The sequence below is a fragment of the Cetorhinus maximus genome, unplaced genomic scaffold, assembly GCF_964194155.1.
Source record: "Cetorhinus maximus unplaced genomic scaffold, sCetMax3.hap1.1 HAP1_SCAFFOLD_3613, whole genome shotgun sequence".
Taxonomy (NCBI): domain Eukaryota; kingdom Metazoa; phylum Chordata; class Chondrichthyes; order Lamniformes; family Cetorhinidae; genus Cetorhinus; species Cetorhinus maximus.
The window spans coordinates 565-11,328 of NW_027599520.1; the positions used below are offsets into that span (position 1 = coordinate 565).

Sequence of the window (10,764 nt, forward strand, 5' to 3'; positions counted from 1 at the left end):
CTCCTGTTCCTGTGTAACAGGCTCGAGGAGGGGCTGAATGGCCTCCTCCTGTTCCTGTGTAACAGGCTCGAGGAGGGGCTGAATGGCCTCCTCCTGTTCCTGTGTAACAGGCTCGAGGGAGGAAGGAGGGGCTGAATGGCCTCCTCCTGTTCCTGTGTAACAGGCTCGAGGAGGGAGAGGGGGTGAATGGCCTCCTCCTGTTCCTGTGTAACAGGCTCGAGGAGGGGGAGGGGGTTAAATGGCCTCCTCCTGTTCCTGTGTAACAGGCTCGAGGAGGGAGAGGGGGTGAATGGCCTCCTCCTGTTCCTGTGTAACAGGCTCGAGGAGGGGCTGAATGGCCTCCTCCCCTGTCCTGCTAAATCCGGTAAATCTCCAGATCTCCGAGAGAGAATCCTTGGTCCGTTCTCTGTAATTCTCACCCCCCACCGACATTCCCCCACCCTACCCCACCCCTACCCTACCCCACAGCGGTGTAACCTCGTCTACCTGTCCCTGCGTTCACTAACCCCCCCTGCATCTTTCTCCCACTCAGAGCGTACTGGCGAAACTGAATGAAATCGCGAAACACAAGGCAGCAAACGAGGAAGCAGAGACCCAGAGCAAGGTCAGAGTCCGGCTGCCCGTTCCGTCTGGAGACGTGTCCTGAATCCTCACCCCCCTCTCTGTCTCTGTCTCTGTCTCCGTTCCCTCTCTGTCTCTGTCTCTGTCCCCGTTCCCTCTCTGTCTCTGTCTCTGTCTCCGTTCCCTCTCTGTCTCTGTCCCCGTTCCCTCTCTGTCTCTGCCCCGTTCCCTCTCTGTCTCTGTCCCGTTCCCTCTCTGTCTCTGTCCCCGTTCCCTCTCTGTCTCTGTCCCCGTTCCCTCTCTGTCTCTGTCCCCGTTCCCTCTCTGTCTCTGTCCCCGTTCCCTCTCTGTCTCTGTCCCCGTTCCCTCTCTTTCTCTGTCTCTGTCCCCGTTCCCTCTCTTTCTCTGTCTCTGTCCCCGTTCCCTCTCTTTCTCTGTCTCTGTCCCCGTTCCCTCTCTTTCTCTGTCCCTGTCCCCGTTCCCTCTCTTTCTCTGTCCCTGTCCCCGTTCCCTCTCTTTCTCTGTCCCTGTCCCCGTTCCCTCTCTTTCTCTGTCCCTGTCCCCGTTCCCTCTCTGTCTCTGTCCACGTTCCCTCTCTGTCCCTGTCTCCGTTCCCTCTCTGTCTCTGTCCACGTTCCCTCTCTGTCCCTGTCTCCGTTCCCTCTCTGTCCCTGTCTCCGTTCCCTCTCTGTCCCTGTCTCCGTTCCCTCTCTGTCCCTGTCTCCGTTCCCTCTCTGTCCCTGTCTCCGTTCCCTCTCTGTCCCTGTCTCCGTTCCCTCTCTGTCCCTGTCTCCGTTCCCTCTCTGTCTCTGTCCCCGTTCCCTCTCTGTCCCTGTCTCTGTCTCCGTTCCCTCTCTGTCTCTGTCTCTGTCTCTGTCTCTGTCCCCGTTCCCTCTCTGTCTCTGTCCCCGTTCCCTCTCTGTCTCTGTCCCCGTTCCCTCTCTGTCTCTGTCTCTGTCTCTGTCCCCGTTCCCTCTCTGTCTCTGTCCCCGTTCCCTCTCTGTCTCTGTCTCCGTTCGCTCTCTGTCTCTGTTTCTGTCCCCGTCCCCTCTCTGTCTCTGTCTCTGTCCCCGTCCCTCTCTGTCTCTGTCTCCGTTCCCTCCCTGTCTTCTCTGTCTCCGTTCCCTCTCTGTCTCTGACTCTGTCCCCGTTCCCTCTCTGTCTCTGTCTCTGTCCCCGTTCCCTCTCTGTCTCTGTCCCCGTTCCCTCTCTGTCTCTGTCCCCGTTCCCTCTCTGTCTCTGTCCCCGTTCCCTCTCTGTCTCTGTCCCCGTTCCCTCTCTGTCTCTGTCCCCGTTCCCTCTCTGTCTCTGTCCCCGTTCCCTCTCTGTCTCTGTCCCCGTTCCCTCTCTGTCTCTGTCCCCGTTCCCTCTCTGTCTCTGTCCCCGTTCCCTCTCTGTCTCTGTCCCCGTTCCCTCTCTGTCTCTGTCCCCGTTCCCTCTCTGTCTCTGTCCCCGTTCCCTCTCTGTCTCTGTCCCCGTTCCCTCTCTGTCTCTGTCCCCGTTCCCTCTCTGTCTCTGTCCCCGTTCCCTCTCTGTCTCTGTCCCCGTTCCCTCTCTGTCTCTGTCCCCGTTCCCTCTCTGTCTCTGTCCCCGTTCCCTCTCTGTCTCTGTCCCCGTTCCCTCTCTGTCTCTGTCCCCGTTCCCTCTCTGTCTCTGTCCCCGTTCCTCTCTGTCTCTGTCCCCGTTCCCTCTCTGTCTCTGTCCCCGTTCCCTCTCTGTCTCTGTCCCCGTTCCCTCTCTGTCTCTGTCCCCGTTCCCTCTCCGTCTATGTCTCTGTCTCCGTTACCTCTCTGTCTCTGTCTCCGTTACCTCTCTGTCTCTGTCTCCGTTCCCTCTCTGTCTCTGTCTCCGTTCCCTCTCTGTCACTGTCCCCGTTCCCTCTCTGTCTCTGTCTCTGTCCCCGTTCCCTCTCTGTCTCTGTCCCCGTTCCCTCTCTGTCTCTGTCCCCGTTCCCTCTCTGTCTCTGTCCCCGTTCCCTCTCTGTCTCTGTCCCCGTTCCCTCTCTGTCTCTGTCCCCGTTCCCTCTCTGTCTCTGTCCCCGTTCCCTCTCTGTCTATGTCTCTGTCCCCGTTCCCTCTCTGTCTATGTCTCTGTCCCCGTTCCCTCTCTGTCTATGTCTCTGTCCCCGTTCCCTCTCCGGCTCTGTCCCCGTTCCCTCTCCGGCTCTGTCCCCGTTCCCTCTCCGACTCTGTCCCCGTTCCCTCTCCGACTCTGTCCCCGTTCCCTCTCTGGCTCTGTCCCCGACCCGGTTCCCTCTCCGTCTCTGTCTCTGTCCCCGACCCGGTTCCCTCTCCGTCTCTGTCTCTGTCCCCGACCCGGTTCCCTCTCCGTCTCTGTCTCTGTCCCCGACCCGGTTCCCTCTCCGTCTCTGTCTCTGTCCCCGACCCGGTTCCCTCTCCGTCTCTGTCTCTGTCCCCGACCCGGTTCCCTCTCCGTCTCTGTCCCCGTTCCCTCTCTGTCTCTGACCCATTCCTCCCCTTTTTCTCTGTCCCTCCCTCTTTCTGTGTCTCTCTCTCTCTCTTTCTGTACCTCCCTCCCTCGCTCCCTGTTCACCCCTCCCTGTCTCTCTCTGCACCTTCCTCTGTCTGCTTCTCTCTCTCTGCACCTCCATCCCTCTCTATTCCCTCCTCTCTCTGCAACGCTCACTCTGTGTCTCTCCCAGCACCTCCCCCTCCCTCTCTCCCTCCGTCCCTCCCTCTCTGCATCTCCCTGCCTCTCGTGTGCCTCTTTCTGCACCTCCCTCCCTCGCTCTCTATTCCCCCCCCCTCCCTCTTTCTGCAGCTCTCACTGTGTCTGTCTCTCTGCACCTCCCTCCCTCTGCAGCTTTCTCTGTCTCTCTGCACCTCCCTCCCTCTCTATTCCCCCCTCTCCCTCTCTCTCTCTGCAGCTCTCACTGTGTGTCTGTCTCTCTCTGCACATCCCTCCCTCCCTCTCGTGTGTCTCTTTCTCTCTGCACATCTCCCTCTCTCTCTTTCTCTGCACGTTCCTCTGCAGCTCTCTGTCTCGTTCTCTCTGTACTTCCCTCCCTCTCAATCCCCCTCTCTCTGCAGCTCTCACTCTGTGTGTCTTTCTCTCTGCACCTCTCTCTTTCCCTCCCTCTGCACCCCTCCCTGTCTCTCTGCACCTCTCTCCCTCTGGAGCTCTCCCTCTCTATCTCTATTTCTGCAGCTCTCACTGTCTCTCTCTCTGCACATCCCTCCCTCTCGTGTGTCTCTTTCTCTCTGCGGCTCTCACTCTAGTGTCTCTCTGCACCTCCCTCTCTCCCTCCCTCTGCACCCCTCCCTGTCTCTCTGCACCTGCCTCCCTCTCTCTCTGCACCTCCCTCTCTCCCTCCCTCTGCACCCCTCCCTGTCTCTCTGCACCTGCCTCCCTCTCTCTCTGCACCTCCCTCTCTCCCTCCCTTTGCACCCCTCCCTGTCTCTCTGCACCTCCCTCTCTCCCTCCCTCTGCACCCCTCCCTGTCTCTCTGCACCTCCCTCTCCCTCCCTCTGCACCCCTCCCTGTCTCTCCGCACCTCCCTCCCTCCCTCACGCGTGTCTCTTTCTCTCTGCATCTCCCTCCTTCTGCACCCCTCCCTGTCTCTCTGCACCTGCCTCCCTCTCTCTCTGCACCTCTCTCCCTCCCTCTGCACCTGTCTCTCTGCACCCCCCTCCCTCCCACTGCACCCCTCCCTGTCTCTCCGCACCTCCCTCCCTCCCTCTCGCGTGTCTCTTTCTCTCTGCACCTCCCTCTCTCCCTCCTTCTGCACCCCTCCCTGTCTCTCTGCATCTGCCTCCCTCTCTCTCTGCACCTCTCTCCCTCCCTCTGCACCCGTCTCTCCGCACCTCCCTCCCTCCCTCTGCACCCCTCCCTGTCTCTCTGCACCTCCCTCCCTCTCACTCTGCACCTCTCTCCCTCCCTCTGCATCCGTCTCTCCGCACCTCCCTCCCTCCCTCTCGCGTCTCTTTCTCTCTGCACCTCCCTCCCTCTGCAGCTCTCCCGCTCTCCCTCTGCAGCTCTCCCGCTTTCCCTCTGCAGCTCTCCCTCTCTCTCCGCACCTCCCTCCCTCCCTCTCGCGTGTCTCTTTCTCTCCGCACCCCCCTCTGCCTCTCGTCCCTCCCGCCTCGAGTTCTGCTTGTGGTTGGATAACCCGCACTTGCTTCTCACCCACAGATCTCCCAGCTCTACGACCTGATCCAGAAGTGGGACACCATGGCGATGACACTCCCCCACGTGGTGGAGAGACTGGTGGCCGTGAAGGACCTGCACGAGCAAGGTGGGTGAACCCGCCCCGCTCTTCCGTTTCTCTCTCTCTCTCTCTCCCCCTCCTCTTTCCCACCCTGTGAAACATCAGCCCCACGAGAGAAACCGCGGACATTTTTGTAAGTGTGGTGAGAGTCGGGAAGGTTTGCGGGGAGACCCGCTGACTCTGCTGTGTTCTGGTTCCAGCCATGCAGTTCGGGCAGCTCTTGACTCACCTGGACACCACTCAGCAGATGATCGCCAACACGATGAAGGAGAACACGACCCTGTTAACACAGGTACAGCTCCGCAGCCACCAGGAGGGACAGCAAGTGGTCTCACGGGGAAAGGTTGAGCAGGTTGGGGCCCTGTCCCCCCCGTTGGGAGTTTAGAAGAACGAGAGGTGATCTTATTGAAACAGATCAGATTCTGAGAGGAGGAGGAGGAGGGGGGCTTGACAGGGTGGATGCTGAGAGGATGTTTCCCCCCTCCTCCCCACCTCGTGGGGGAATCTAGAACGAGGGGGGGAGAGGGGCACAGTTTCTAGAATAAGGGGGTCTCCCATTGAAGATGGAGACAAGGAGGAATTTCTTCCCTCAGAGGGTGGTCAGTCTGTGGAATTCTCTCCCCCTCCCCTCAGAGAGAGCAGCGGAGGCCGGGTCGGTGAATATATTCGAGGCCGAGTGAGACGGGTTTCTGATCGACGAGGGGGTCGAGGGTTATGGGGGGAGGAAAGTGGAGCTGGGGCCACAGTGAGATCAAGCGACCTTATTGAATGGAGCTGGTGGGGGGACCGGGGGGGGGGGTACAGGTTCAAAGGGGCCGAACGGCCACCTTCTGTTTCTCATCATCAGGAGCAGCTGGTCTGGCTTCCCCCTTACCCCTTCTCCGAACGTTCTCCCCCCTCCCCCTCAACGTGTACGGGTGTTTTCGTTGCCCCTCACTCCCCGGACGCGCTGATCGACGGGGACGGGCACCGAGCTGTGAGCCGATCCACCTTCGCCCCCTCCGGCCGGGGCGTCCTCCGCAGCCGGTCGGGCTGAGGCTCTAATGGTGAGGGAGGGGAGGGAGGGGGGGAGGGGGGGGGGCACCGTCTCGGTGTTAAAGTGGCTGACTTGAGCCGGCCCTCCCCTCTGCTCGGGGGCTCTGCGGGGCGAGGGAGTGGGGGGGGTGGGTTCTCCAGGGGAGGGGAGGGAACAAGTGCAGGCGGGAGACCCGTGAGAAGGGGGAATGCGACTCCCTCCCGGTGTGCTGACCCGAGCCCCGCTTTGTGCGTCCTCCAGGTGCAGAAGACGATGAACGACAACTTGACGGTGGTCCAGGAGAACTTCGTCAGCCTGGACACGCGAATGAAGAAGCTGACCGCGTAAAAAAAGACCCCCCCCCCGCCCCCCCCACAACGAGGCCGTAAACTGCATGCTGCGTACCGGTCCCGGACAGCAACCCCGAGAAGGGGTAACCCCACACCCCCCCCTGGCCCCCACCACCCCACCCACCGGAGAGGAGGGCTCACTCTCGACCCCCTCCTCCGTAAACCCGAGAGGCAGCTGGCTTTCTGCTGATCCTCTCTCGACGGTTCTGTTTATTTAATGACGATCATCCTCCTCCTCTTTTTTTTATTTTTCTCGTTGTCCAGCGCATTCCCTCCCCGACGCCCTCTGCGCCTGTTTTCCGTTTACCGGGCCGTGGTTCGAAGGCGCGAGCGGAGGAAAGCAGGAACCCTCGCACGCTCGCCCGCGCCAGGACTGCCCTCTCGTGCCTCGCCTTCACTTGGCCGTGTATCAAGTGCCCCCCCCTGGTGCAGAAGGGAATCTGGATAAAGTATCTCGCTCTCGCTCGATCGATGTAGCCCCATTGCCTGTCACTCGGTCCAATAAAAGGCTCTTTGCCCGACTCGCCCCTCGCTGTCGACTCTTTTTGTCTGCCGCGCTGTGGGGCGCTCGTAGGGCGAGGCGAAGTGGCCTCTCCCCACCCGCACGGTGCACTCACTCCTCACCCGGTCACACGCCACGCGTCAGCTGCTCTGGACCAGATGGTGTGGACACGGGGCTACAGCTTAAACGGTTTTGCGCTCGCGTTATAAACGGACACCACTGATCTCAGTCACGGTGCGTTCTTCCTTTTTATTCATTCACGGGGACGTGGGTGTCTCTGGGCTGGGCCCAGCATTTATTGCCCATCCCTAATTACCCCCTTGAGAAGGTGGGGGGTGAGCCGCCTTCTTGAACCGCTGCAGTCCCCGTGTGTGGTGTAGGTACACCCACGGCGCTGTTAGGGAGGGAGTTCCAGGATTTTGACCCGGCGACAGTGAAGGAACGGCCGATTATATTCCCAAGTCGGGATGGTGAGTGGCTCGGGAGGGGGAACTTGCAGGTGGTGGTGTTCCCCATGTGTCTGCTGCCCTCGTCCTTCTAGATGGTAGAGGTCGTGGGTTTGGGCGGCGCTGTCGAAGGAGCCCTTGGCGAGTTGCTGCAGTGCATCTTGTCGATGGTACACACACTGCTGCCCCTGTGCGTCGGTGGTGGTGGTGGAGGGAGTGAATGTTGGTGGATGGGGTGCCCCATCGAGCGGGGGCTGCTTTGTCCTGGGCGGTGTCGAGCTTCTCGAGTGTTGTGGGAGCCGCACTCATCCAGGCAAGTGGGGAGTGTCCCATCACACTCCTGACTTGTGCCTTGTCGATGGTGGACAGGCTTTGTGGGGGAAGTCAGGAGGTGAGTGACTCTCCGCAGGATTCCCAGCCTCTGACCTGCTCTTGTAGCTACAGGATTTATATGGCTGGTCCAGTTCAGTTTCTGGTCAATGCACAGCTTGAGTCAGGAGACAGTCCAAACGTGATGCCGGGAAGGACAGATCAGCAAACAATGGCTCTCTCTCTCTCTCGGAGACTCTCCAGCTGGTGGGACAGTTCCATCTAGACAGACGCAGCGAGGAGCTGTTGTGTTGCAGACCCTCCCAGTGCCTTTAGCTGAAGGGGCCTTTCCTGCACGTTCATACTAACATGCTGATCTGCAAACAGACACGTGTTAACAAGCAGTGTCCCTGACGTCAACACTGCGTAGAGGGGTTCGGGCCCATGGGGGCAGAGTGACAGGCAGACGAAGAAGTATCACTGTTGAGCTGAAGGGTCCATCGTTCCCACTCCATAGTGTAAAACTGCTCCTCAGTCCCAAGGCTGTAAAACTCTGGCTCAGAAAAGGCCACAGGATGGTCGGTGTGGGGAAATGGGGACAGACCACACTTAGTGTAGAGGGAGCTTTACTCTGTACCTAACCCCGTGCTGTACCTGTCCTGGGAGTGTTTGATGGGGACGGTGTAGAGGGAGCTTTACTCTGTATCTAACCCCGTGCTGTACCTGTCATGGGAGTGTTTGATGGGGAGAGTGTAGAGGGAGCTTTACTCTGCATCTAACCCCGTGCTGTACCTGTCCTGGGAGTGTTTGATGGGGACAGTGTAGAGGGAGCTTTACTCTGTATCTTACTCCGTGCTGTACCTGTCCTGGGAGTGTTTGACGGGGACGGTGTAGAGGGAGCTTTACTCTGTATCTAACCCCGTGCTGTACCTGTCCTGGGAGTGTTTGATGGGGACGGTGTAGAGGGAGCTTTACTCTGTATCTAACCCCGTGCTGTACCTGTCCTGGGAGTGTTTGATGGGGGACGGTGTAGAGGGAGTTTTACTCTGTATCTAACCCTGTGCTGTAGCTGTCCTGGGAGTGTTTGATGGGGACAGTGTAGAGGGAGCTTTACTCTGTATCTAACCCCGTGCTGTGCCTGTCCTGGGAGTGTTTGATGGGGACGGTGTAGAGGGAGCTTTACTCTGTATCTTACTCCGTGCTGTACCTGTCCTGGGAGTGTTTGACGGGGACGGTGTGGAGGGAGCTTTACTCCGTTAAATTTTCCAATTCCCACTGATTGGCAGTTTAATCCGCTCTCTCACACGTTTCACCAGTATTGACCCTCTGACAGTGCGGTGCTCCCCCCTGCACCGATCTGACTGCCCGTCAGCACTGGGACTGGATCCCACAACCCGCTGTCTCTGAGGCGGGAGACAGAATGGCCTCGGAGCCACAGCTGACGTGAAGACAACCTCAGCGAGCGGTGGACTGGGTGAAGGGCCGGATGTCCAAGGTGTTTGGACACTCGCTGACCGGAACACACAAGCCTGTGTGTGGGTGAGAGCTTATAGAAACAGCCACACCTTTTGGAAGGGCAGGATGTGTAACTTCACAGCAGCTCGGTGGCGTTACATCTCTCTCTCTCTCTCTCTCCCATCTCCCTGGCAACAGAGGCCTGTGATCACCCCTCCCTACAGCTGGGCTGTCACAGGCACTCCCACACCCCTTCTTGTTAAGGGACCAGCGAAGTGGTCTGGCTGAGGTTTGTCACCCTTCGTCAGTGTATAACTCCTGAACCTGGCAGAGCGGTGAGGGGTGGTAAATTTAGGCACAACCAGACCAGCCGACCAAGTTCTCAAAGGCAAGAGGGAACGTTCCTGATGGTTTACACTCAAGGGCAGAGGGGGTAAAGGGAAAACCTTCCCCCAGGTGTATGAGAACTATTGAGGGATTTATTTATTCAGGGGATGTGGGCGTCGCTGGCTGGGCCCAGCATTTATCATGCGCTCCAATTGCCCCTTGAGAAGGTGGGGGGTGAGCCGCCTTCTTCAGCCGCTGCAGTCCCCATGTGGTGTAGGTACACCCACAGCGCTGTTAGGGAGAGAGTTCCAGGATTTTGTCCGTGTGGTGTAGGTACACCCACAGCGCTGTTAGGGAGGGAGTTCCAGGATTTTGTCCGTGTGGTGTAGGTACACCCACGGCGCTGTTAGGGAGGGAGTTCCAGGATTTTGTCCGTGTGGAGTAGGTACACCCACGGCGCTGTTAGGGAGGGAGTTCCAGGATTTTGTCCATGTGGTGTAGGTACACCCACAGCGCTGTTAGGGAGGGAGTTCCGGGATTTTGACCCAGCGACAGTGAAGGAACGGCCGATATATTCCCAAGTCGGGATGGTGAGTGGCTCGGGAGGGGAACTTGCAGGTGGTGGTGTTCCCCATGGGTCTGCTGCCCTCGTCCTTCTAGATGGTAGAGGTCGTGGGTTTGGGCGGCGCTGTCGAAGGAGCCCTTGGCGAGTTGCTGCAGTGCATCTTGTAGATGGTACACACACTGCTGCCCCTGTGCGTCGGTGGTGGTGGTGGAGGGAGTGAATGTTGGTGGATGGGGTGCCCCATCGAGCGGGGCTGCTTTGTCCTGGACGGTGTCGAGCTTCTCGAGTGTTGTGGGAGCCGCACTCATCCAGGCAAGTGGGGAAAGTTCCATCACATTCCTGACTTGTGCCTTGTCGATGGTGGACAGGCTTTGGGGGAGTCAGGAGGTGAGTTACTCACTGCAGGATTCCCAGCCTCTGACCTGCTCTTGTAGCCACAGTATTTATATGGTTGGTCCGGCTCAGTTTCTGGTCAATGGTAACCCCTAGGATGTTGATAGTGGGGGGAGTCGGTGATGGTAATGATATTGAACGTCAAGGGGAGATGGTTAGATTCACTTGTTGGAGATGGTCATTGCCTGGCACTTGTGTGGCATTAATGATGGTACATCCAATGCTGAGGTAACCTGATAGAGGCACTTTAAATTACAAAAGGATTTCGATAGGGTAGACAGAGAGAAAATGTTTCTACCTGTGTGTGGGGAGAGAGACCAGAACTCGGTAGGGGGCGGGGGGGGGGCCATCGAATATAAGGCAGTCACAAATGAATCCAAATCGGGGAAATTCAGGAGAAACTTCTTTACCCAAAGAGCAGGGAGAACGCGAAACTCGCTCCCGCGGGGAGCGGGGAGAAGGTGGGACTCGCTCCCACGGGGAGCGGGGGAGAAGGTGGGACTCGCTCCCACGGGGAGAGGGGGAGAATGTGGGACTCGCTCCCACGGGGAGCGGGGGAGAAGGTGGGACTCGCTCCCACGGGGAGCGGGGGAGAATGTGGGACTCGCTCCCA

The 10,764-nt window shown here is 58.9% G+C and overlaps 1 protein-coding gene across 1 annotated transcript; it reads left to right on the forward strand.

Moving 5' to 3' along the window:
• Nucleotides 1–520: 520 nt before the first annotated feature.
• Nucleotides 521–6,675, forward strand: dctn2 (dynactin 2 (p50)). Its single transcript, XM_078538018.1, has 4 exons — nucleotides 521–604; nucleotides 4,714–4,816; nucleotides 4,990–5,081; nucleotides 6,066–6,675. The coding sequence occupies exons 2-4, from the start codon at nucleotides 4,753–4,755 to the stop codon at nucleotides 6,150–6,152; spliced, it is 243 nt and encodes an 80-aa protein (XP_078394144.1). The 5' UTR covers nucleotides 521–604; nucleotides 4,714–4,752; the 3' UTR covers nucleotides 6,153–6,675.
• The last annotated feature ends 4,089 nt before the right edge of the window (nucleotides 6,676–10,764 follow it).

Bases quoted from the DNA above. Each gene is read 5' to 3' on its own strand.
- dctn2 (XM_078538018.1), top strand. From the start codon at position 4,753: ATGGCGATGACACTCCCCCACGTGGTGGAGAGACTGGTGGCCGTGAAG. The intron at 4,817-4,989 runs GTGGGTGAACCC...TTCTGGTTCCAG, and splicing joins GAAGGACCTGCACGAGCAAG to CCATGCAGTTCGGGCAGCTC. The intron at 5,082-6,065 runs GTACAGCTCCGC...TGCGTCCTCCAG, and splicing joins ACACGACCCTGTTAACACAG to GTGCAGAAGACGATGAACGA.